The 27,812-nt window shown below is 44.1% G+C and overlaps 1 protein-coding gene across 10 annotated transcripts in view; it reads left to right on the top strand.

The window, feature by feature from the left end:
- Positions 1 to 403: 403 nt before the first annotated feature.
- The window catches only part of arid1ab (AT-rich interactive domain 1Ab), an 88,633-nt gene continuing 61,224 nt past the window's right edge, over positions 404 to 27,812 (top strand). For all 10 annotated transcript variants that reach the window (XM_079522639.1, XM_079522640.1, XM_079522637.1 and 7 more), the window contains exon 1: positions 404 to 1,871. In XM_079522639.1, coding sequence (XP_079378765.1) covers positions 855 to 1,871 — 1,017 coding nt within the window. In that variant the 5' untranslated portion in view covers positions 404 to 854. The remainder of the gene's footprint in view (positions 1,872 to 27,812) is intronic.

The following is a 27,812-nucleotide window of genomic DNA, read 5'->3' as shown; positions in this document are numbered from 1 at the left end:
ACGTTGTAGAGTTACTTGGAACGTAGGGCAAAATGTCAAACAAATTGTTTTCCTGTTTCTTTCTATTTCTGTTTTTTTCCCCTTTCTTCAAAACAACAAAGATGGGTGCTTGTGTGATGACATTTTTACACATGTAAACCTGTTTTGTGAATTGTGACAATAAAAGTTGAAGTTGAGTTCATCTCTCTTATGATATCTAATATATTTTTCTTTCTTTTTTTTGCCATGGTGCGCTTTTTTCCGACCATCCAACAAGGCCCAGTAGTATAGGAGCATCCCATCTTCAGTTTACAACTCAGGTTACCTCTAAACCTCGCTCATACACACAACAAACCCTCTCCTCCACTCCAGCTCATTAGTGGTACTAGGTGCATGCAGTCCGCTTCCAGTGAGCGGGGCCTAGTCCGCTCCGTGTTTCAGCGGCGTCCCGTGTGTTCAGTAAAATGGCTGTGGAGCCTCGTGTTGGTTCGCTCGGGTTTCCAGCTCACACTCTCCTTCTGTAACAGAAGCCAAAACACACTGTGTCTGTGTCGCTACGTTTAATTCCCCCTTCCAAGTCTGGGCTACGTTTAATATTGTTCCTTTTAAACCCCAAACTTTAAACTTTTCAAAACGGACGCGCGGTGGATGCCGGATTCGGTCCGGGACGAGGTTCGGGGCCGGGGAGGGGGAGGAATGAACCGGGACATCGGGTACGTTTTTCGTTCGAGGAATAATAATACTAGTATTTATGGTTCCATGCGATTCAAGAGTGTGCTTGTGAGCGAGTCGCTGTGTTGAGAGAGGGGGACGAGAGAGGAGGAAAGAGGAGGGAGAGAAAGAAGGAGAAAGAAAGAAGAAGAGAGAGAGATATCATGGCCGCTCAGGTCGCCAGCGTCGCAACTCTCAACACCAGCCCGCCTTCCGAACTCAAAAAGCCGGACCGGGAGCCCGTGCAGGACCCGGAGTCGGTACCGGGGGACAAGCAGCACGACAACAAGGATTCGGGATGTGACGGCGGCGGGTCGCCGGGCCAGAAGGAGCTGCAGGACGGGACCGATGCTGCTGGCAGCGCTGGGGGAGGAGGAGGCGAGCCTGACATGAAGAACGGCAACGGGAATTTATCCAGCAGCGGCGGCCGGGTGAACAATAATAATAATAGCAACAACCAGAACGATGCCGGCGGAGGAGGAGGAGGGCCCGAGGGGAACAACCATCCCGGGATGGGACACCACCAACCGGGCGCCTTCCCTCCACCGCCTTACGGCTACAACCAGCACTACAGCCGGGCCGCTTTTCATCAACATGGCGGCCAACAAAGCCCTGGCATGGCAGCTGCATCAGGGCCAGGCATGATGGAGCCCGGCTATTCCCCGAACTCTGAGCACCACGGCTACCCCAACCACTATAACAGCTACAGCCCCTTCCCCAACAGGACTGCGTATCAGCAGGCCCAGCAGGGAGGCGGCGGCTACGCCGGGACCATGAGCTCGTCCTCCCCGCGGAGCGGCAGCCAGCAGCAGCCTCCCCCTGCTCCGCCGGCCGAGCCTGTGGGCAAGCAGTCTCCCGGTCACGGTGGCGGCTCCGCTGCCGGCTCCTTGGCCGCCTCCTCCCCGTACAGCAACACGCGGTACAGCATGGGCAACAACCCGCCCACGGCCACGCCGACCCTCAACCAGCTCCTGACCTCCCCCAGCTCCGCCAGGAGCTACCAGAACTACCCACAGCAGGCGGACTATAACAGCCAGGAGGGCCCCGGAGGGAAGGGGCCGGCGGACATGGTGGTGGGGGGCAGCCAGTATGGAGGTGGGGGCCACTCCACTTGGCAACAAAGGAGCCACCATCCTCCTATGAGCCCGGGAAACACTGGACAGACAATAAGCAGGAGTCAGGTAAAACTTCCTCTCACTACAACAGTCACCCCGACCCACTTTCACCCAGTTAACCAGAACCTAAACCCACCAAGCTGTGTGTGTGGAGGAGAGAGAGCCACTGGTTAGAGAGTTGCTCTGTATTGCAATGGGAAACACAGCCATTGTCTATGTAGCTAGATCTCTAAAATGGCTGCCTTCTCTCTCTGTGTGTTTCTCTCAGTACCACCCCCTGCAATCATGTTTAGGTTGGGGGGAAAGACGCTTAAATGTTGTTGTTCACGTTAAACTTTGTGTGCAGCGGGGTGTTGCTGTGCGGATCTTAGCTCACTTTCCTGCTCCGGGTTGAAACTAGAGCAGAGTTTGTCCAGTTAGAAATTGGGGGGAGGCTAAAGGTGATATTTCCTTGGCGAGGCTAAAGTGCTTCTTCTTTTGAGCCTTCAGCCTGTGTGTGTGTGTGTGTGTGGGGCTGTCAGCTTTCTCTTTCTGTGGGAATCCGCTGTTAAATAGCCTTATGTGGGGGTTGCTTTCCTTTCAGTACGATCAAAAAGTTTTGTGATGAAAGCCCTGTCTGAGCTACAGACAAGTTGCAAAAAAGAACAGCGCTTAGCTGTTAAAAAAAACATTGCATTTGCATATTCATAAGCCATCGTCACGATTTAAAAAACGCTGTCATTTGTAGGAGTGTAATATCTGAATGTCAGTACAAAATGTTGCAGAGAGAATGTGAATCGCAACATTGCATCCGCCGGAATAGCTATAATTGTATCAAAGTCTAATAACGATCGCGATGGATACGTTTTGTATCGAAGGAGAGGCGATGTCTACTGTCTTTGCACGACCATTTTCCCCCTCGGAGCAGCTCGCTTCCATCCATGTGCCGCTTGTAAACACGGCCAGTGATTTGAGTTGGCAAAAGTGCAGATTGCTTTGCTTTGGGATTTGAATTATGGAGGTAAAATCCTGCTGTCAGAGCCAGGAGACAGTTGGTCTTAGGTTGACATGCGAGTCGAGATCTGATTGGCTCCCCCTTCCCCTGCTCCTGGCCATTTATAATTGCATCTAATGTACCGCTGCAAAGCAAAAAAAACACTCAGCCCTGCTTAACTCTTGTTCTTCCACATTGTCAGGAGAATTACATCCATTCTGCCATTCATTTTTTTTAACGCATGCACTCTGTGATGATGATTATGTGGCATTCATACGATGTGAAAAATATGTTTAGTATGTGTTTTTGTTCCTGAATGAAAACCTTTCCTTTTAATCTGATCTAATCCTGTTAAAAGCAATAACACAAAAGAGAGAAGACAGAAGACTGCACATTTTGTTTTGGAAATCACACACTCCCATGTCTGTTGCATTTATTGAACACATTTTGTCCTCTCCCTCCTACTGCAGTAATTTGCATGCAGACTCTTTATTTATGAAAGCTCTGTGTTTTGTTGTTAACCCCTAACTCTTGCTCTGTGTCGAGGAGTGGAGGCACACAATGTTAGTATTTCGGACAAATTGATCAAGGCGTGCTCCCCAAAAAAGTTGTCGTCGCTGCCGCTCGCACGCCCCGGTTTGTCTAAATCTGATCCCAGTACAGCAGATAGGAGTAGGTGTGGTCCTCCAGCACTTTCTAGAGCAGCCTTTCCCACTGTTTCTAGATCAGTGGTTAGGTTGTGCATAGAGAGGGAGAGAGAGGAGACGAAGAGAGACTGGCCTGGATAATCTTTGGCCCACGTGAGGCGAGTAGAAGTCGGACTGGCGGCGGTTGTGTTTACAAGCTGCCAAGGTGTCAGCCAAGTGTCACCGCCTCTTTTCACCGGGGGTTACAATGGCCAAATTTACTTTCGCATGCAGAGTGTCGTAACCATGTCAACACTGCCGCTTCGCTAGCTAACCTACATCCACCGTCTCCAGTGACATCAGCCCGGGTTTTACCGCGGACTGTTTTCACTCTGCAAACGTGTGTTTGCAGAGTGTCACATGTTGGTTCTTGGGTGTCATAGGTTAGGGTGCCCCTTTTTTTTTTAACCCACTCATTTAAAGTGATACCAACGGCTCATTTTAGATGCTTAATTAAAGGGGGTGAGGGAAGTATACTGTACCTGTATTTAGTGCTTTCCTCTACAAACAAGAGTGAGAAATTTTGAGGCAAGCCAGTCAGTTTTAACCGCTGCCTACAGTATGTTTTTCAGTAGCCTGGGTCGCGACATTCTAAGTCCTACACGGGTTGTGCTTATAACTAGAGATGTCCCGATACCATGTATGTATGTATGTATGTATGTATGTATGTATGTATGTATGTATGTATGTATGTATGTATGTATGTATGTATGTATGTATGTATGTATGTATGTATGTATGTATGTATGTATGTATGTATGTATGTATGTATGTATGTATGTGTACACAGTACACACGCATGCACACACGCATGCACACACAAACTGCTGTATGGACTTGACCGCAATGGAGCCCGCCGTCTCAAGCAAACTTGAGCCACGTGAGACACCACCGAGCGCGCTAAAGCGTGCAAGTTGCCGTGTCGAACGTTGCGAAGTAGGCCCGTGTAGGCTTTTGAAGGACGCGCCGTGGTCTCCCAGTGGTCTGTACTTGGTCCCTGCCTTTTTTCCCCACTACAACAAACCTCTTTGCCAAAAATAGCCCATATACAAGCTCCCAACGTGCTGCAGCGTGTGGTTTTCGCAGAATGTTCGCCTGTTTTTTCTAAATGTTTGCCTATTAAGACATGCCCACAGTAGGGGATAGAGTTCATGCATTTGAGAAAATCAGAGGCCGTGTTGTGTTCAGTATGTATTAATTCATGTTTTTTGTTATTGTTTTTTCTTATCATGCTGATTTATTATCATGCTGATTCATTGAGGAGCAGTAACTGGTTATTATCATTCAGCATGAGTTTGGTTTAATGAGGACATTGGTGGATTTAATTTCCTTTTACATAAAGCATCTTATACTATTCGTAATACAATTGTAAAAAACGATAACATTGGCATTGCTGAAGTTATGATGATAATGGAATATGTTTTTATGTCTTCACAGCTCAGAAATTAGATGTTGACAGGATGGGTTGCTTATCTTTATTTATTATAGACTTTTCCAAGTCTGTTGCGCTTATAATTGAAACACAAAACGAGCATAAAATGAAAGCATGCAAATAGAAAGACTGCGTTAAATAACCAGGAAAAAATTACCTATGCCTTTTGGTAGGTGCAGTTTCTTCTTGCGTGTCGCGCGGTGGAAATAGCCAATATACAAGCTCACAACGTGTCGTGGATGTGATGCGTTGTGCATAAATTAGCCATTCGACTCTTTGGAATGACAGTGACAATGAATTGTGCCTTTCAAACCTTACAAAAATAAGAAACAACAGTGGTGTGCTTTGGCACAATGTGGTAAATGGCAGACTATCACTTGGCTTGCTAACTGTTGGTTGAGTTGTCGGTGGATACTAGAAGACAGATATAGGTTCACCGGAATAGAGGGTATGTGCATGCATAAAGTGAATGGCAGATAGAGTGGCAAAGTGAGTTTAATGTTGTTTAAAGTCATTTAATGCAATCAAATAGGACTTTTCTGTTTGGATGTATGGGCTATGAAGGCCAGAAAGTAGTTTTTTTGCCACTCAGTAGGTGTTCCCGCATAACTTCCGGGTATGATGATGATGTCACACGCATATCCTCTATATACCTGTAGCTGATTAGCTTGAGCTTTCTCAACCGTGTGGGGAGTGAGCACTAGCCAACAGCAAAGTGTGGAACATTTTGGTCAGCAATTAGTCTACACTGCAAGACAAGTGTGTACACAACAATATATTGCTGAAGCAGTGAAGAAACAATGACTTCTTGTGTTGGGGTCACTGTTATGGGCCGTTTAACCACTTAGAAGTCCAATATACTTTGGCCAATGCATAATCAACATAGCGGACCAACGATTGGCAACGAGCCCACAACACATTGCGACGTGAGCTTGTACATATGCTATATTCTTGCTATTTAGATTTGTGTGTTTTTTGCCTCCCGCAATGACTCATGCCAAAAATAGGGATGCCCGGGGGTTGAAATTGTGTAAATGTCTGAATATTATAATTCATAGTGCCATGTTCTTCCCCAAGATGAGGTTTTTGTGTGGCTTTTGACATGAACTCGTATATTTCGCTGCAGCAGTGACTGCATCTGTTTATCTTTATATTAAAGTTAGCGCATAAGTTAGTTTTCGTTTTTTAGATTGTGTTTCATAGCTCTATATTCTAATAAGCTAGTAAGCTTACTATAATGTGTTCAGTAACAGGAGTCTCGCTGTCTCTCCAGCTCTTTAGTAAACAGTACACATTTTAAAGTCGGGATACGAATTTTATCCAATCAGGAGAGAGAACTCACACAGGTTACAGATTTAAACAAGTGAAATTGGAAGTGATGACACATAGAAATGAGCAGACTAATTGCAACTGGAACACTGCAAAATCTAAGCGCATATATGGCTACCGTCTCTCCTGATTGGTTGATTTTTGCAACCCACCTGAACATGTATTTTCTGTTTTATTAACTGGCTTATGGCCAGCCTAATTAACAGTGGATTTTGTGCCTTCTGCCTGCACTATTCATGTTTAATTCGTCATTTTAATGTCAATAGAAAAATCTGTGATATACACACTACATCTCATTCTCACACGGCAATCCTATAGTATTATACCCAGTCCTGATGGTGGCGGTAACGTCACCATTATGCCGATTTTGACCGGTTTAAGGAACAATAACATCCGGTACTAGCTTTGGACTGTCCCGGACCCACTGTTGAAGACCACTGGTGTAAAGCACAGGCAGTCTTCCACAAGGTGGAAATAACACAGTCTCCTCCTCCTAGCTCATCTGTGTTTGCAGGTGTCGTAGACTAGTCTAAATAACCTTCCATCTCATTCATTCTGTCCCTCAGGGACTGTTTGATTCAAAATAGATGCCTTGAGACTACTTTATTGTTTTCTTCTGTGTTGTTTTTTAATATATTTATCTTTCCCTGGTTGCGGCTAAATCAAAGATCAAGAAGCAGACTTTAGTGCTGCTTCGGGGTCTCAATTCAAGAGTTATGAAAGTTGAGAGAGCTTAACTGGAAAACAAACAAAGGAAGGGCAATTGTCTTCCCACACTGACATCCAGTGTGCAAATTAATCTTCCGTCGCTTTTCTTGAATTTCTGAGCGTTGCTTGTGTTGAAGTTTACAATGAGACTATTTCAGTGACGAGCAGTGGGTTGACATAATCGGCAAAGCAATGTTTTTGTCCCCCGTGCTTAAAGGGTATTTATTTTCATGTTTGGTTTATATTCTTCTGTTGGCGCCAGAAACACTGTTTGCTGTCGTCATGTATTCCTCACTAGGCAATGTATCATGCAATTCCTACTGCCAATACAAGTACCAACGAGTCTATGTAGGTACTGTATATAACATTAAATTGACATCAGCCAGGCTAATAATAGTGGGTAGACCACGTTTTTCAGTCTGATTGCATCGGAAATTAATAGTGTTTTTATTATCGCTTCAGTAATCACCATGCACTTTAGAGAGCAAAGACATCAACTTAAACCAACACTCTTTAGACGCTGGTTTGCCCCAAGCTTTCTTCATATGGATTGATTGGGCTTGCATGTGGTAATAATAAGTAGTTTCTTACTTAAAGGGCCCATGGCTCCTCTGAAAACTGAAAAATGTCTGGGAGGACGTTGGTTGCATTAATTGGATATCGGCGGTGGTGCCTCAGTCCCGGTTGGTTCATGGCGGATTTGTCGTTTTTGTCAGAAACTGTATTTTCGGGGAAACTGAAAAGAGGCTAATTTTCGAAATCTCATTTAGTGACACAGAATGAGAAGAGCCAGAATCGACTGTATTGGAAAAGTAGAGCATTGGTTCCAACTTCTCACTTCATCCATTTATATGTTGGCTATTCAAAAATAGCAGATCTACAAGCTGTAGAATATAGCAGCCTCCATCTCTTTAATAAACAGAAAATACATTTTCAGGTGGGTTGCCAATTTTATCCAATCAGGAGAGAGTACCCATTTATCAGCTTCAATTTTATAGTGTTCCGATTTTGTCTGTTCATTTCTTTGTGCCATCTCTTCCAATTTCACATGTTTATTATCCTGCATCCTGTATGAGTTCTCTCTCTTGATTGGATAAAAGTAATATCCTGACATGAAAATGTGTTTTCAGTTTACAATTAGTGGAGAGACAGGGAGAGGAGACCCCTGTTACTCAGTGAACACTCTATAGCAGTGGTTTTAAACCAATTGTCCGGGGACCACCAGTGGTCCTTGAAGCGGTTCCAGGTGGTCCTCAGGTAAATGATGGAGAGTTGGTAACCAAATGGACCCTATAGAACTTTAACTCTTGAGAGCATGCATTTTATGCTTTTTATTTTATGCTCTCAAGAGTTAAATTATTATTAAACATCTGCATTACTTCATTCACAAGAAGTCTACACAATTAGAGGATGTACAACTTATTCTTTAGTTTGGGGTCTGAGAGCAAATATCATCAACACTTGATCACACGCTCAAATGCCGAATAAATAATGGCCTTGAAATGAAAAGGGTTGAAAACCTGAAATCCACTGCTGCTCTATAGCGATGATTACTATCAGAATATATAGAGCTGTTTTACAAAACAATATAATTTACTTACTTATGCCCTTCGCCCCCAATGGGGCATAAGGCATCGATAATGTTCCTCCACCTATCACAGTCTTTGGCAACCAGTTGCGCCGTGCCCCATGAGTGAGGAATTGGAAGTTATGACACAGAAATGAGCAGACGGAACTGGAACACTACAGTTGAAGCTGATGAATGGGTACTCTCCCCTGATTGGTTGACATTTTGCCAACCACCTGAAAATGTACTCCTTGTTTATTAAAGCGCTTCAGAGAAGGAGACCTCTGTTACTGAACACTATATAGAGCTTTAACCTTTTTAACAAAAAGGTTTTCATGTTGACGAAAAAATACCCAAGGCCCATGTCAACAATAAGTATACATGGTACATGCAGACGGACAAGCTGTCACATTCATTGAAAAGGGTCACCCCCCACACACTCAAAACGGAAAGAAAACATTTTAGTTTACACTTAAAAAACGAAACAAAAAACAAGTATTCCATACATGTTTTATCTGGTTTCAGAAGCCTTGGTCTCATCTAAAGCCTAATTACAACCTTTTTTATTTCATTTACCATTTTGGGGTAAGTGTGATAGATGAGATCAGATGAGGCCACTGCAGTGCTACCCAGACACATGTGTGACTGATTGTGGCAGCCAGTGGACCAAAGTCCAGCCTGCCACACATCCTTACTTTTCACAGCCTGCGTTTGGCCTAGTTTTCTCTCTCCCATAGAAGTGAACTGTCTGTGACTAGTACTGGCTTCTGGGCTGGCTCTTTACCAATCGTTGCTGTCGCGTGGAAATCATGTATGTCGAAAACCTTTCCCTTTTATTATACATACTTTTTTTAAATAATATAATCTACAAGCTCACAACACGTCACTTGTGAGCTACTTGTGTGATGAAGTAGGGCAGACATTTATGTAAAAACGTAAAAAGTTCAAATATGGAGACGTTTTTTGCCTGATGGCAACAAACTACAACCTATTCCAGTGTTGGAGCAGATTTTCATTCATTGGAATTGGAGCGTTTGGATTTTGTAAGTGGCAGATGATGATGATGATGATCATAATGATGGTAATTAAATGACAGGCTTATACCTGACTTGCACCACCTGCTTTCTACAGATGATAGAAAACACTCATTCTGATTATGGGATTTTTACTCTTAGTCTGAACATAATGAGCATAATGCACGTGTTCTCATGAATATTGCTGGGGTATTACTTTATATATGATATAGTCCTACGTGCTTTTTTATGGCAGGTGTGTCCGCTCTTGCTCAACGGAGTGGAGCGAGGTTTTAACTCTATTAAATCTGTGACTTGTGAAGCCATAATCCCGAGACCTAATTAAAGGAGCACTTCACCCATGTTCAACCCTATCTTCAATATAATTGGTCCTCCTCACTAATGCTCGTTGATGGTAAGGGGGCACAATGTCTGTCTGCTCACTCTTGAGCGGACATTCAGTGCAACGCAGCACATTGTGAGCTCGTACATTCGATTAGAGAAGAGATTTGGTGTAGAGTTAAAAAAGAAGGGAGCCTAGTATAGACCTGTTGGGGGGGGCTCCGGTCAAGAAGGTATATGTAGGGGGTTAAGTAGTTAATTGAACACTGCTAGTGCTAATGGAGACAATCGTAGCTGCGTTCCTGCCATGATAAGATTGGTCCCACGACTCTCCAGTGTGCCTCAAACTTAACTTTGGTTTTGTAATAATACATTTCTAAACATTTTAGTAACACAGATCTTGTATGGGGGTTCTCTTGCAAGAAGCAAGGAATTTAAATTCATAATGCGATTGTGTTTTCTTTTCTCCGGCATCAAACCTTGGTCTGAACTGCTGGAAATGGTTTTACAAGCAAGAAAGAGAAGAAATCGCTTTGATGTGTTGGTCACATTGAATTCACAAATAACACCCAATTTCTCGCCTGTTTTGAATAAGCAGATGGATTTACTTCAAAACAATAACAGGCGAGTAGTGCAGAAAGTTTAGATGATCGGGAAATCCGTGTCAGTTTAGTTTTTACTTGTTTTTCTGAGCGATTCTCTCTAGGCCTGTCACAATTATTACATAATCGCCAAAACCTTCATAATCCATGATCTACAAGCTCACAAAACACAGATTCGTTTTTTCCACAATTTAAAAAAGCTTTTTTGAAAGCTTTACGTTATTAAATGTCATTTCTTATTAATGTTATTTGTCATATCTGCCTTGTTTGTTTACAAAGCCTCAAAGGAAAACTATTCGGCCGAATAGTTTTGGTGGCCGACTATTCGGTGCATCCCTAATCCATATGTTCCGACCTTCACTGACAAAACACATTACGAATTACGTCCTCGTGCGGTAAAACCAACATCACCCATCTGACCCCCCCCCCCCATCAGATCACAATAGAAATTTGAGAAATTATTTACAAAATATCTCCTTTTAAAAATAATTCCAGGTTGTGTTATCGCGAGGTGCAGGAGTTGTGTTGCCAGGGAGTTCAAAAGAAGACTTTCTCTTTCTTTTCTTTTTTTCTCTCCCAGTGTGCGCTTTGCTGAGTAATGATTCTACTCACAGCCACATGGACAGTATGCTGCCTCCCGGCTCTCTCTCTCTCTGTGTGTACACGTGTGTGTGCGTGCGCGCGCGTTTGAAAGGCAAACACGGACATGCGCACGTGCCCTCTTGACTGGATGATTTGCGTGCACGAGGGAGAAATGGTGTCAGTGATACCCGGGGGAGTGAGTGAGGAGGAGGAGGAGGGGGGAGGAGGGTTTTGTGAATGATCTGACTGGGTCTGTCTCTGACAGCTGTGTGTATTTGTGTATTAAAAGTGTGTGTGTGTGTGTGTGTGTGTGTGTGCGCACACGTGTGTGTGTGTGTGCTCTCTCTTCCTTGAAGGGGTGTGTGTCTGTGTGTGATGGTGGTCTCTCTCTCTCTCTCTCTCTCTCTCTCTCTCTCTCTCTCTCTCTCTCTCTCTGCTGGCTGCTTTCGGGAGCTCTGACCTGCCTCGTGGTCTACCAAGCATCCGCGTCTCTTTCTTTAACATTGTGGACGGTACTGTGAAAGGAGTACCTTTACTTGAGTTACTGTTTTGAGTATCTGCACTTTACTTGAGTATTTGTTATTATTTTTTTTGATACATTCACTCCACTACATTTTAAAGACGACAACACATATTGCACTTTTTGACTCCTGCGTTTCTAGGAAGGGGGAGAAAAATAAATAAAGCTGCACTATGTAACTGATCCTCTTCTACCCAGGATTTGAACCTGGTTGCTCAGGCGTTGAATTGAATCTTTCTAGGTGAGACATGACCTTTGACATGATCTAAATGTCACAACCAACCCAATTGTATACGTTATATTTTATTAAAATACAGATTGGACAAAATGTAATTTTATTAATTAAAAACAAGTTACAGCGCGCCACTTTAAGCCCTATTTCAAATTATACTGCTGCTAAATAGCCCTGGTTGGCTAGTATGTTTGTCTACTCTGCTAGACACTTAAACGGGTAACTAGGCATTTCAACCACATATCAATACAAAACTTTCACACAGCTGGATTCAAAAGTCTACAAGCAAGTGCGTAGGTGAAACGGTGGACATCAACAGTAAAAGTTTAGCCACACTGCCACTTGCAGCACGGTACATGAAGGATTTATTGAGCAGCAGTTCGGTCACACACAACCACCTTCAGGCAACCACAAGCTAAACCCATCTATTTTGAAATTGTTGCCGAGTGGGAAATTTGTAAAAATGTCAGAATTCAGTGATGAAGCAGCAGTCACTGTGGCCGATGGATGAACGAAAGCAATTTCCTTTCATTCCAGTGAACAGAGTTAAGAGTTTAGACTTATCTTGCATTAGTGGAAAAAACATGTCCATGGACAAAATGTCAAACTTGTGCTGTTGGTCGTTCCAGAGACGGAAGGCAACGTAAAATCATTTTCTTTTGACATTTGCTTCTTTCACCCCCCCTCCCCCTTTCTGTCTGTTTGTAAAATGCTCAGGATTAGCATAGTAATATCTTTCTCTGCGTCCGGGTGACACTACAGACTTCATTTACATGACGTATAGGGTGTGTGTGTGTGTGTGTGTGTGTGTGTGTGTGACGTGTGTGTGTGTGTGTGTGTGGGTGTGTGTGTGTTTTTTAAAAAGCAGTTAACCTTTAAATGTATGCAGTCTCTGCTGATCCGGGGATGCTGGGACTGACGTCACCCCTTGGCTTCTCTTTACACTCAGTGCTCACCTTTGCTCTCCTCAAAAATTGCCAATGGCTCCTATGAGGCATGGAAAACCATATACACGTACAGGGAGGATTTAGAGTGTCTGTGTGTGTGTGTGTGTATTACTATTTTGTTGCTGGTTGGCAGATCCCTCATCTCCATATTTAAACTTTTTGTGTTTGCATGTCAATGCATGCCCTACTTTTATTTTTTATTTTCTTTATTTTTTGGCTTTTCTGCCTTTATTGATAGTATCAAGTGAAGACCGACAGGAAAGAGGGAGAGCGAGAATGGGAGAGACATGCAGCAAAGGTCGTCATGAACGGGACTCGAATACGTGACGCGCTGTCAGGCCAAAGCCTATATGTGGCATGCGCCTGGACCACTTGGCCAGCGTGTGCCCCAATGCATTCCCTACTTGATCATACTACAGCGTCACACAAAAGCATCAAAGTGAGCAAAGTGAAGTTATGCGTTTTGAGATTGTGGATCTGCTACTTTTGCTATTTTTGAAATTTTAATTAAAATCCAGAAAAGTTCTGGACATGAGGTTTCAGTTATGCCTGACTTATTATTATTATTTACATATACGTAGGGAGTGAGTGTGTTCCATACCCAAAAAAATAACAAGTCTACAATCTCACAAAGCTTTGTGATGTGATATTTTCCGGCTATTTTCTAATATTTTAATGTCCTCACGAGTAATAACAAACTTGTGTGTATCTGCACGCGTGTTCAACTCAATTATGACGTGTGGTGTAGTGTATTTGCCCTCTGGCGAAAAATCATTGCGTTGTGTTTTTGTTGGCTGGCGTGGTTCCAGCATGGCTAAGGGCAATCCATCCACAGCCGACAAGTGGATTGGAGAAGAGAAGACCAAAGGGTTGCACACAGATCCTGGCCAAAATATTACCTCTATCACAATACCCCCATCAATCTTGAGAGTGTACAAATGGGTCCATTTGGCTCCATTTGTACTCTCTCTCATTTGGTTCCTGATTATCAATCATTTTGCATTCTGCTTTGCAGTGCTTTCTCACACTCTTGAGTTATCGATCATATAGCTGGGGACCGCCTGGAACCCCCTCAAGGACCTCTGGGGGTTAACCGGACCCCACTTTGAGAACCACTGCTCTACTCACTCACAGGCGAGGCTGTGGATGGTTCAGCGAATGGAAACAAACTACAGGCTTTTTAAAAAAGGTTGAAAATGGATAATAAAAGGTTTCTGCCCGACAACTATAGTTTGGTGAGACTGTCATAACAAGGTTTGGTGTGTCTTTGAACCAGAAGATAATTTGCATGATGGCATAGCTGTTATGTGTGCAAATTAACTGTTTCCACTAGGGCTGCGACCTTCGATCTTTGTTTATTTTAAAGTCGAAACTTCTTCCGGAAAAAAAAAGAAAAATAGCTAGCTTCGAAGCTTGGATGATTGGGCCCTGGGGGAGTGTGAAAAATCTGAAAGACCCGTTTCATTGAATGGCTCTAGAGAGACTGTGTACCATTTTGCGTGATGTTTGGACAAAAACTGTCCACTGTCCAAATAATTGTTTTGCACAAAGCAGCCTCCTGGTGGCGCTATAAGAGGACAATGTGAAAACCTTGGGGCAGAGGTTCAGCTGTGGCATTCAGGGAGTGTGTGTGCAGAGTATGGCTGCGATCAAGCCACCGGTGTCGGAGATTAGCTGTCCACGGACGGACACGGACGGACGGACGGACGGAGTGCAAAACATACTCTCTCCCCATGCCTTCAGCCTGGTGGACACAAAGATGTGGTAGTTGTCCTATATTGTGCTTATTCTTAGCTTAGATTCACATTTCTCAAGATGAAATTCAAACTGATGTTTAAGACTTTCTGTGGCTTCATGGGAGCTAAGTTAGAGAGGGTTAGCGTTGGCCTAGCTGCTGACTGTTGTTAGCATATAGCTTTTAGCCTGTATGTGTCTGACTCTGTGACGTTATTATGGAGCCCACTGCAGCTCACAGTAGCCTCGTTCCCAGCCTTACTCATCTGCTAAGAGAAAAGCTCACAGGCAAACTGTGTGTGTGTGTGTGTGTGTGTGTGTGTGACTGTGACTGACTGCTGTCAGTGTTCTCACACAGTTAGTTATCAACCTGCTTATAGCAAATTGTGATGTGCACCAAGTACATATACTAGGGTGTACTTAAGTACACACATGTGGTGTCACTGGTGTATCATGTGTATTATATATTTCCCCCCCAAGCTCATGACTTTCACTCCGCTATGTTTAAAATAGAAATATTGTATTATTGTACTCTAGGAATTGTATTCTAGGAAGGGACCCTTTTGACCCAAACGTGCAAAAAACATAATACAGTAACCGCCTTAAGCTCTATTTCAAATATAGTCTACATTATAAGCTCTATAATCTACAAGCTCACGTGTCGCAGTGTCACATTGTGAGCTTATAGATCCACTATTTTCAGTATTTTTTAAATTAAAATAATTACAAATAATAATAAAAATCAGAAAATTACAGATTTGTTTAATTTTTAAAATTGTAATACTTTGTCCATGCTGATTTATCTGCAGACTAGTACTACATAATATGAAAAATGGTTGACTTCAAAGCTGTCTGACGGTGACACTAGTACAGTGTGGTCTGTTGACATCGCCGCTGGGCAAAGAAGAATTGTGTTCCACATAGGATGAAACATCCTTAAATCATTGTGTGTGTGTGTGACTGTGTGAGTGTGTGTTCGTTTTATGACTATATCCGTTTGTCCCGGCCGTGTGGCGCAGGAGAAGCGTGTGTGTGTGTGTGTGTGTGTGACTGTGGTGTGACCACGAGACGGGCAGTGACCCAGCCAGGGACCTTTTTAAGTGGTTTCTCTCCCCGTTCCGTTGCCAAGGGTTATTTCTGGCGTCGGTAGTGAGTGACACACTTATCGTAATGGGTGACGGCCAGCCCAGGGTGGCCACAGTGATCAGACTGACTCAAAGTATCGCTCACACCACCACGGCGAGGAGTGCAAGCTGAGATCAGTGGAATGTGGCGTGACGTGTCGTCATGCCTCTTCAGATTTCACCGCCGCCCGTGACAGCCACCTAGTTGTCATATAGTAAAAATCTAATCACGTGACCCCGTCGGGATCGGTGCTTCATCATACATTTCATGGTTCAAATAAAAAAATGGCAAAAGTAGCAGCTCTGCTACTTTTGGTGCTTTTTTGTGTGACGCTCTAGCATGATCAAGCAGGGCGTTAATTTATGAACAAAACAAAACACAGTAAAAATATGCAGATAAGGTTTCTTTGCTCCGACTCCTAGAAGAGCCACGTGGGCTAAGGCCTGGTCCTCCTGTCTGAGCCATGCCCTGTTTTGAGCACCACCCCTCTCCCTCTCCCCTCAAGGCCTGGTCCTCCTGTCTGAGCCATGCCCTGTTTTGAGCACCACCCCTCTCCCTCTCCCCTCAAGGCCTGGTCCTCCTGTCTGAGCCATGCCCTGTTTTGAGCACCACCCCTCTCCCTCTCCCCTCAAGGCCTGGTCCTCCTGTCTGAGCAGTCACCTGGAACAGTGTCTGGGGGTGACAGGTTGACACACAGCAGTCAGCTCTAACCTCTCGAGTGTCTTCTCTTCTCTCCGTCTCTCTCTCTCTCTACTATTTCTGACCTGATATTGCTCTTGAAAGGCGGGGTGGGAAATGCTTCGGCTGCCTCTCTCTCTCTCTCTCTCTGATCCTCTGTATTGGTAGATTTTTGTCACCACTTCTTGCCTGCTGGGAGCTTGTTGGTAATCAGATGAACGCTCAGGCTAGCCCGTGGTGATCAATTAATAACAAATTAAGTCTTTGGCAGGATAGGCACAAACACGTGCACCTAAAACGGTCTTTGTGTTAGATGTGGAGACCGTGGTGCTATGCATGATGTCTTCAATCCGGGGTTTTTTTTTTTAAGCGCTGACATTAACCGGTTAAAACCGGAACGCGTCGGTGTCATTTGATATTTTAACCACTTTAACCATTATTTTATAGTACACTTTGGATCATCTAGTAGCGTGTCACTTCTTGTCACGCTATGAGCTTGTAGATCTGCTATTTTTGAATAATCGTGAAAATGTGTGCAAATCTTTTACATGTTTTACTCAAATCTTTGCTTCTGGGCGGCCCCTTGAACTAAATATTTTAAGATGACGAGAACCACTGATATAGCAACATAAATTTTTTTTCTTCAGAAAACTTTTAAAATGGGCCTCAGGTACCCTGCCCATCGTCCTGATACTGTATCTGTCCCACCTCGTCAGCTTTGATGGATGTGGACGTCCAGTGTGTGTGTGTGTGTGTGTTTGTGTGTGGGAGTGGGGGTTAGCGCATGAAAACACTCATTGTATGACATTGGCCTCATTGCACACACCGACTTTCTTTTCAACGATTCCCCTTCTTTCTGTTTGTTGTTTGGGGCGGCGGTGGCTCAGGGGTAGAGTGGCCGGATCGTAACCGCAAGGTAGTTCGAACCCGGGCTCCCCCAGAGTTGGTGTCGGAAGTGTCCTTGAGCAAGACACTGAACCCCAAATTGCTCCTGATGTGCTGGTTGGTGCCTTGCATGGTTTCCGCCGCCATCGGTGTATGGATGCACAATCTATGTAAAGCGCCTTGGATAAAGGCGCTATATAAATGCACCATTTACCATTTTGTTAGTGGTGGTATTCACTGGTGGACAACGAGATAATGTTTGTTTGCCTCGTTCTTATACGTAATAATTGACAATTTGGTCTTAAAAAGGTCTCGGAAGACCTTTACTTACTAGTGTATACACTAGTAGTGTACTAAACTGTATACAACACTTATACTGTATGTTGGTTTGTTTATTGTTGAGTGGGAAAACAATGTTAAGCTAATCATCTGGGGACACTCATTTGGAGACAGCCCTGGGGGTCCCGACCCCCCAGTTTGGGAACCACTAGATTACTCTGTGCTTGCCGTGTGGCTTCCTTCCTTCCTTCCTTCCTTCCTTCCTTCCTTCCTTTTCTTGTTCGTTTGTATTAACCATAACCTCACGTAAACCTGTTGCATTCCCTGTCACGTCCACGGATACAAGAGACAGTAATGGAAAAGTAATAGTTTCTCATCATTGTGTGTGTGTGGTTGGTTGGCTGCTCAGTCAGTCCCCGCTTCCCTGTAAATCTTTAGCATTCTTGAGAACAGCTGGCTGAACATCTGGGTGAGTAATATGCTGCTTCTGCTGTAGTCTAGTGGATGGATACAGCCGCCTCCCCCCCCCCGCCCTCCTCTCTGTTTCCAGAGTCATGCGGCGGTCAGCTCTCTAAAGGCGGGCTGGAACCACTAAGGCTGATTTGTCGGACAGACGAGCAAGAGCATAGACATAGACCCAATTGCTTTAATTGAGAACAAGCCGGCGTTTTGTTGCTTCTTGTCGATGTTAATCCCTATTTTTATAAACGTGGTAACTGGTGGACTGTCTTCCAGTCTAGCCCAGTAGTTCTCAATTTCTTTTTGTATCAAATGTTGATATTTGGCAATGGTATTTTAATGTGGTATGGTATTTTAATGTGATAAACGCTCCAGAGTAGCAAAAACTGCCTTCTGGCCTTGACAGCCCATATATCCAAAAAGAAAAGTCATATCTGATTGCATTAAACAATGTTAAACTCACTTTGCCAATCGCCACTCACTTTACCACTTGATTTGCCACTCACTTTATGCATGCGCATACCCTCTATATTTACAGAGGAAGGAGGCGGGGGGGCAGGTGGGGGCAGGTGTTTTACTATCAAGGTGTTCAATGAGCCGGATGATGCTCACTCGTATTTCAAGGACAGGACATCTTTTAGGTCCGTTTGGTTCTACGGATAACCTTTGTGTATTTTTGGTAGCACATTCAGTTTGGTTTACTAAAGGCTTTACACACTGACAAATTAGCGATGCGATGCGAATAAATGACCCGGAAATACGAGATTTGGCCGCCAAATTTAGACACGTCTACCTATACACATCTAAATGCGATGTGTAAGGCATTGCAATTGCGTTGGGGGCCAGAGTCATTTGGGATCCACACCACAGCCACCCACCCGTGCCGCCGGTAAAATTAAATTAACAAGTCCCACCCCCCCAACAACTCTGGTGGAGGGGAGGAAGTCGGTAGGCATTTTGCCTTTTCATTGATAGTTGTACAGTAAGTAGGCAGACAGGAAACAGACAGACACACACACACACACACACACGCACACACACGCACACGCGCACACACACAGTTCGTCGCACACAGTTATGCTGGATTACCAGTCAAGGTTGCTTTATTATTTTTAAAGCAACTTATTTGCATGAAAAAATGTACGTCTGCTATTTTGTAGTCTTTTTAAAAAAAAAATCTTGTTGGTGTGAGAACTACTGATTGAGAAGGCATTTGCAGAACGGGCCTCAGGTCTTAATGGGTTAAGTTCCTGTAATGTTGACAGTGCTGCACCGACCTCACCCCGCTCGGCTCGGCCAGCTGTTGAGAGGTCCAAGGATCGCTCGGTCCTGTGTGTGTTTTGGTGCGGCCTCTATTTATGACCCAACAAGGAGAAATGGCTTATACTGTGTGTTGCTGATAGGGCCTGTCTGTCACAGTTATTATTTGCATAGTAGTTTCGAATTGTTTTCACTTTTCAGTTGAAAAATGTTCATTAACAATCAACAGTTACAGAAATAGCTGATCTACAAGCTCACAGCGTGTCGCATGTATTTTTGAAAAATAAAAGTATAATGTTTATTAAAGCTGCACTATGTAACTTTCCTCTTCTACCCCGGATTTGAATCCGGTTTCCTGCGTAAAGTGCTGACATTTGAGACATTGAGCTAATGCTCAAGCATTAGCTCAATGTCTTCAGGTCAAAATCCAGGTCAGGTCGAAATCCATGTCAGATCCTGTGTCTAATGGTGAGACATGACCTTTGACACGATCTAAATGTCTCAATTGAACAGCAGGGAGACGTAATACAACCACTCCAATCGTGTTTAAGACCCAGTTTAGACATAGACGATCCGCAGTCAAACCGCAAAACTTTTTAATCGTTTTGCGGCTTTGCCCTTTCATCTACACTCTGCCGACCAAAACGGTGAATGAATCCGTTCATTTTTTGAACCGGGTCCCAGAGTGGATAAATATGAAACCGCAACTTTTGCGCCACTACATCCAAATCCGCATATTTCCTGAACCGATGATGCAAAAGCCCACATGTGTTTTAACACGCATGCGCCACCCCCGAACAATAATAAACAAAGATGGCAGCACCCAGCGTTGTATTCATTGCATTTGTCCTGCAGAAAAAAACATTTATACAGCTAAATGTACTGCTCCTACACACCACCATATATCAGGGATCGGCTCTGTGTGTGTTTTGGTGCTGCTCACAATCTTTCCTGTGACAATTTATCCTCAACTTAAATTTGTTTGCATGTGACATGCCTATTCAGTGCGGCTAATAAATCAGGTAATAGGATGCACTGCTTATTAGAAGTCTGCATTACAGTTACTGTAAAACAGGTGTAAGATAAACCCTACTAGAAACGTGTTTTGCAATATCGATATCGATTTGCCCGCAGCAATTAATCAGTTATCTTATAGCCCTTACAGCCCTGGTATTGTAGTCGGTTACGGACAGGTGTGCTTAAAAACCATGCCCAATCAAAGCCTGGACATGTGATGTGTGCAACACACCAGCCTCTCAGCCGTGTGCGTGTGTGTGTGTGTGTGTGTGTGAGTGAGATATATAGTAGAATTTGAGAAACACACGTTGTGATCGGTGATCGACAATTTACCCGATCTGGAGAAACCAATCTTTTATACCATTTAAGTGGACTTAAAAGTCAATCAGATCTATAGTATAATATCGTTTTGAATCTTTGTGACTGGCCTAAACATTCTCCCCTTCCTCCCCACACACACGGGAACAGTTTTGACTTGGATTTTGACATATCATTTTGGTGTTTTTTATAGTTGTTAGGGCTACAATGAGGAAAAGATTCAGGTTGGAGTTAGGCTTGTGGTTCAACATTTAGATGTTAGGTGTAGGGGGTTGAGGTTGGAGTTTTTACTAATTCTGCTTACTTTGCTTACCAGTGTTGCTCACCGGAAACAGAAATGGCCAAAGCTTGTAGATTGTCGGCTTGAGAGTTGGGGTTGAAAAGGACAAGAAATTGTGTGAGAACTGATCGTGTGTGGAGGACTTTAGTGCAGAACAATGGTGCGTGTGCGCCGAGCCCCGGCCATGTGGTGGATTAAATTAGCACCACTTGTTTATGGTTTGTACCCAGTCCATCTGCTGGACTACACACACACACGCACACACACACATACACAATGTCTTCGCCGCATGACATTGCCGCACAAATAGTTTATCGTCGCTTTTGGGCAGAAACCGCTTATCTTCCTATTTTAACTTTTTGTGTGTTTTTTTTTCATAATTTAACAACCTACTTGATCATAATACAGCGTCGCACAAAGCGTCACAACAACCATTGGTTGAGGCAAATGGTCCTCAATGGTCTTATATCTCCAATTCTGTGTGTTCGAACATTTGGAGCTCACAAGTATACGCATGCACGCACGCAGCCACGCACGACCTCACCCTCCCTTGGAGTACCTGCACACACAGTCACACACGAGTCGACACGACCCACTCTAGAAATGTCCCCCCTCTCCCCACCTCTTCTCTTTCCAACAGACAGCCCAGTCATGGGACAATATACCCAAAGCAACCTCTTGTGCCAAACAGTGAGCTGTTTTTTTTTTCTCCCTTTATGCAGATTAGCCATGTGCTAATTTCAATTATTTATTTATTATGTGGCGGTGGGGAGGGGGGAGAGCCAGGCGAGGAGTTTCCTCCGGCAATCGATTAAATGACTAGTGAGTGAGAGACAGAGTGAGCAGAGAATAAAATAGGGTGCATTTTGCATCCCAAAACGCAGTTTATAGTTAAGGGACGCAATAAAAGAATGACCTCTGCATCCACGGGATGCACTACTGTACTCAGCAATGTACATGTAAATAATCCACATCAAAAGAAAATTTTCTACATGAACATAACCACATTATAACCATATAAAATGGGAGTTAAATGCTGCAATTTGTAAAAATGGTAAAATATGACTCCTAACGTTGTTGAAGTGGGACTCATAAAATGTCCCTGGGACTCATCTAAAAGACCATCCCTGCATCCTGGGACTCATTACATTGAAAACCAATTGACATCACTGAGTGAGAGAGAATATCGTTGCTGTTGCTGCAATTTTTTTTAACAGTTTTGGATATCTTATGTCGGGCGGAAACCTCATATGTATGTCCAAAAGTGTTACTTTTCAGGATAAAAAAGAAAGAAAAAATGCCGTGGTTTGAGCTTGTAGATCTGCTACTTTTGATACTTTTGTGTGATGCTGTAGTATGTACCATTAAGACGCCCTAAAGGGAGGTCACGCTGAGGACCCCTTTTTTTACGTTTTCGGGCCGGGTAGGGTGAAAAATGTGTGCTAATTAATTTTCGGGCCTGTTGAGAACTCTACTTTTCGCCGGCTCCCGGGCGCAGCTGCGCTAATAACTTTGGGGCGGCCCCGTCTAGAGTTTGAATGGACAGTTATCAGTCAAAAGGGAGACATCGAAGAGGAAGGGCGGGTGGGGAGGATCAACATCTGGAATGTTAGAACAAGTCAGCTCCATATATGGAGATCTAAGTGTTTGAGGTCTGATGTAGAGTTGCTGGCTGGCTCCATATATGCAGATCTAGGTGATGATCCAGTCTTCTCCATCAGTGTCGTGATCTTCATATATGGAGACAATCATATATGGAGACAACCACATATATGTAGCGTGTCATGAGGCGTGATGGCTATATATGGAGGCTGACCGACAGGTTTATCAGGTTTTCATAGTAATCTACGACCTACAATCATGAAAAAAGTTAGAATATGGAGATAAGTGGTTTCTGCCCGTCAGCGGGTGATGGGCTGTGTCAGCATGCAGGTTGTGTGGTGTTGGTGACACGGTGCCTCTTGTTCAACTCACAAACCTTTGAGCCTTGTTTTCCTTTTTTTTTTTTTTTAATCTTTTTTTTGTGGCTTTTGACTTTTTTTTTTGAGTGGTGTAAACCACTCCTACAACTGGCTTTGTTAGTTTACGTGTCTGTCTGTCTGTGCTCAAAAAATGAGCACGGTTGCTATGGTCACCCAGTTCACACGGGTGTGATTTAATTACGTCAGACCACAGCTGATCAGTCTATATAAGACCTTACACCACTCAGTTCACACGGGTGTGATTTATTTATTTTTTATGGAGGGACAGACAGTAGGCTGACAAGAAATGGGAGAGAGATGGGGGGAAGACATGCAGTAAAGGCCGTCGGGATCGGGAGTCGAACCCGCGGCACACTGCCAGACTGGATTACCAGCCAAGGTGCCTGGACCGCTGAGCCACGGCCCAGGCCCTTTGAGCCTTGTTAACCTGAAATACAAACAAACGTCATCTTCACACCGATGGCGAGACTGATTTGACTCTCCGCTACGCTTGTTTCTTAATTTTTCTCATGATCCGCCTCTAATGTCCAAAAATAAAATGAACGTAGGCGAACTAGTTCTTTTTGATGTTGTGATCTCGTACAGTGTGACATTGTTCTTCATCAGTTAATTTTACACCAGCCTGAAACTTGTTTGTTTTTTTACCCCTTAGGGATGAATTGTATAAAATGTAATACAATTGTGCAGATTGAACTTTTTCATAGACCTTCATCGGTGTAAATTTGTTTGTTTACACTTGATCTTTTCTATTTTGGTTTTAGCGCTAACTCCTTGCAACCGTTTGGACCCAAGGAGTTGCATGGTGACCCTTTGGTGTGGTTAGGGCTTTAGGAAAAAAGAATAATAATAATTGGGTTAAATATTCTGAAGAAGTTTTGGAAAGTCATTGAAAATAAATTGTGGGAACCCTGAGTTTACTCTAGTGGTTTAAGTAAGACATAAAGCTGGGGACATACCCGTATATGTTCCTTACATGTCAGCACATGACATTCTGCCATGTGAAAAAAAAGCTACAATGTTGATGTTCCACCTTGTCAGGCTGTGCGAGTCGAACTCGTCTGTGTTCGTGTGCGTGTGGAGGCAGTGAGCTGACGTCAGTATGCCAGAGCAACTTGTGTGTGTGTGTGTGTGTGTGTGTCAGTGAGCTCACGTCAGTGTGCCAGAGCAACCATTTCGCCTCCACAAAACACAGCCGATCTTCTCGACTCAGCAGAAGAAGGGACAGCATGGCTTAGCAGTTCTCCAAAGGGAGCTGGTAATATCTCTGCTCCAGTAGCCATTTTTCATGGAACTCCAGTAGACCAGCAGATACGTTTTTCTTAGGACTGACCCAAAAAGTTTGAATATTCCAAGCTTCGTTCGATGGCATGGGATTCGAACGATTAATTGAATATACAAACGAGTGAAAGACAATTACACTTTGACCCCTCCTTGTTCCCCACATCGCATTGAAAACACTCGTGACGAGTGTCACAAGGGTACAAAAGTAGTGAAGATCTACAAGCACAACACCTCGCTTTAATTATTTTAAAAATCATAATGAAAATGGAACGACTTTGGACATGAGAGGTTCCCACCCGACAGCGGTGATATGTTGATTGCACAGCAGCTCAAGTTGTGATGCTAATATTTGCAGCCTTGTCAGAATGAAAGTGGGTCAAGGGAGCATCTCTTCAGCGGCCCACAATGGTACTTGTTCTGCACAGCAGCTGCTCTCCTCTCACAACTCAGAGGATGTTTTCCTTTCCAAGGAAGATGATAGTGATACTAAGTGGAGGTTGTGGTGCTGGGCCTCGGCAGATGCCCCCCAGAAGATCCACTCTTCAGCCAGTGCTCTGGGGGTCACACAAAGTGTCCACATCCCTCCTATGAGAGTAGATTCTTATTTTTTTCATGAGCATTAGTTTGGACCAATTATATGAAGATGGGTTGAAATGGCTGAAGTCGTCCTTTAACTAGTTAGGATACCAATAGTTTAGGACACAAATTTGACATTTGAAGCTGAAGATGACCAATCCACAAGCTCGCAACGGGTCGCAGTGCAATACATTTTGCACTTGTGGATCTGTTATTTTCAGTGTGCAATACCGACACTGACGTAATTAAACTACCGGTAATTTTAAACCTAACCTCAAAATGACAATGCTTGCCAAAAAAAACGATTCTCTCGGCTAGCAGATACAACTTCTACACATGCTTGTCCTCACAATAACCATTTCTCAAATCCTACTACACTTGTGGGGACCAATAGGCCTATCTCACAGCCCGCTTTTCACGCCCACTTCCGGTAAATAGTGGTGTCTTTGACATTAGCATTTACACGTTTTTTTCTCTGGAGAATCTAAGTACATTTTCTAATGTAAAAATGTGACAGACCAATATTATTATGAAGCAAACAAGATGGTAAATCAGCTCGAACAGATAGAACAAACCTTACCTTGAGAAAACAAAAGTTGTAGACTTCTTAAATTACCTCTGTTAACATGGAGCGTCTATGGAGTGACGTCACGCTATCACCACTAACTCCAAAAGGGGGCGTATTAAGGGGGGCGGGGAAATTCTGTGAGATAGGCCTATTGGCCCTCACAAGTATAGTAGCGCATGCACGCACACGTTTCCTTCTGGGATGGTGGTGTGCGTGTGTGCGCAGCGTTTATGGCGTGTCTGAGTTGATCAACTTAAGCAATCTGTGGAAAACATAGTAAACGGATCAATGAAAGAGCAGCCTGTCCACTGACCACAGGTTAGCTTCCTGCTTCTTAGCCCAGAGAAATGTTAATGTCATCTGTTCTGGGACTAGACAATTATGGCATAATTATGACATAACATCTAATCAGCTTTACAGTATGACTCTCCAAGGTTGATTGCTTTGGCCTGGGGGGGGGGGGGGGGGGCTTTCACTCTGTGAGAATGCCTGCGCTCGGAGAGCGAGGTGTTAGTTGTCATGGCGACAGTGTCAACAACACAGGCGTCCACGTGGCACACTGCTGTGTGTTTGGGGTCCTCATGTGCGCTCTCGTCTACCTGCCCTCTCTGTACCCAGACGGGCACACGTGTCTCAGGTGTGCTAAGAAAACCCAGTTTAGAATGGCGCCTGTGGGTGTTTCGACGCTGGTGGCACATGTTCTGAAATTGGTGAACGCTTTCTTGTTTGGCTACTCACCACTTGGCCATTTTTTGCCCGTAATGAGAAATGGCTGAGGTCCAAGCTTTGAGTTCTTGTGGTTTGTTAGCAAGAAGAGTCATTGTGTGTGTGTGTGTGTGTGTGTGTGTGTGTGTGTGTGTGTGTGTGTGTGTGTGTGTGTGTGTGTGTGTGTGTGTGTGTGTGTGTGTGTGTGTGTGTGTGTGTGTGTGTGTGTGTGTGTGTGTGTGTGTGTGTGTGTGTGTGTGTGTGTGTGTGTGTGTGTGTGTGTGTGTGTGTGTGTGTGTGTGTGTGTGTGTGTGTGTGTGTGCACACTTCATGGGTGACACAGCAAGGCAGTGATTGCTCAACAACTTGAACCCCAGCGTCCATATTCTAGGGTGAATAGCCGATCTACAAGCTCATAACGTGACACGTTCTTAGATTGTCTATTTTTGGCGAAGCAATTTGGTGTAGACGGAAAGACATGCTCAAAGTACAATTGTAACTCGAGTCCAGTCGTCTAAGAGTTGAATTGCTTAACCAGCTCATTAGGACCAACTCAACGGCCCGCGGACGGCAGGCCGGGCAGCAGATGTGAACAAACATTTTCCTCGCCTTGTTTCTTTTGGCAGCGACATCCCCAGCTGTTTTCCTCTTAGAAGAATCGTGTAGTCGTGATTCGACATTTAGAAAGAAGAGGGAACTGATGCTGTTTTTTTTTATGTACGAATTATTTGGATGAGAACATGGGTGATATATTGAAGTTTAGCCCGATAACCTATTCGTTACGCGATCGAATCGATGTCGATACAGTAACTGTGATGTTGGCCGCAGATGAAGACTAATATTACCTGATTTATTAGGCATGCTGATGCAGTCTTTAGTTGAAACAACTTTATTTTGGGGCAGCGGTGCCCAAAATGTTAGGGAACACACATGTTGCCAGAAGGTTGCCGGTTTAATCGTGTGTGTGTGGGGGTGGGGAACAATATATCCGTACACAATATGTTCAGATGGGGGTCCATGGGATAATATTAATTTGGGCCTTTTTGACATGGAAAAAGTGTGAGAATCACTGATTTAGAAGAGGGGATGGTTTGTCTTGTCAGGGTTAAGTCAGGTAGAGGGGTGGGGTTGTGGGGATGGGTGGGTTGCAGATGGGGGTTAAAAGTGCATCAGAGGTCACCGGAGAACGCCTACTGGGGCCTGTTAGCTCTTCCCCCTGTGGCACACTCCCTAATGACCCCAGGGAGTATGGTTGTCCCCTCCACGCACGCACGCGCACACACACGCGCACTCTGTCCACCAACCTGGATAAGCTCAGGAGAGTGTGAGGCTGCAGGAAAAACCCGGAGTGGAATTAACTTGGCCGTTGTTGACCGACCGCCCCCCCAAGGCCCTTGCCCCCCCCTCCCCCACACACACGTCTCTCTCCGCTGCAGGCCCATAGAGTGAGAAGTTGAACCACCCACCCACCCTCCACCTATCTCAGTGGTGGAAAGTAGCTTTAGTACAATTCTCAAGTACAATTTTTATTTTACTTTAGTTATTTCCAATTTTCAGTACTTCTCAAAGACAAATGTTGTACTTTTTACTTCACTGCAATTATATTTGTGTTTTGTAAATTAATGCCCTACTGCACTAGCTCGAAACGAAGCAACTACTTTTGAATTTCTGAGAAGTAACAGTTTTGGACATTTGAGGTTCCTCCTCAACAGAGACGATATACAAACACACAATACATTGTGTAGCATCAACGGGTGTATTTACATATGAAGGAGGAGCTAATGAAGGTTGGGAAATCACAACCGTGGAATGTTTAATTGTTTAATTTAACCAAGGGAATTGTTACCGATAGACTAATCGATGGACAATAAATTGTCAACACCACTAATTTCTGTGGCGTGAGGCAGCTTAATGTTCATGTACACCT

The sequence above is a fragment of the Electrona antarctica genome (assembly GCF_951216825.1).
Source record: "Electrona antarctica genome assembly, chromosome: 15".
Taxonomy (NCBI): domain Eukaryota; kingdom Metazoa; phylum Chordata; class Actinopteri; order Myctophiformes; family Myctophidae; genus Electrona; species Electrona antarctica.
This window is presented reverse-complemented; position numbering and strand designations above follow the sequence as displayed.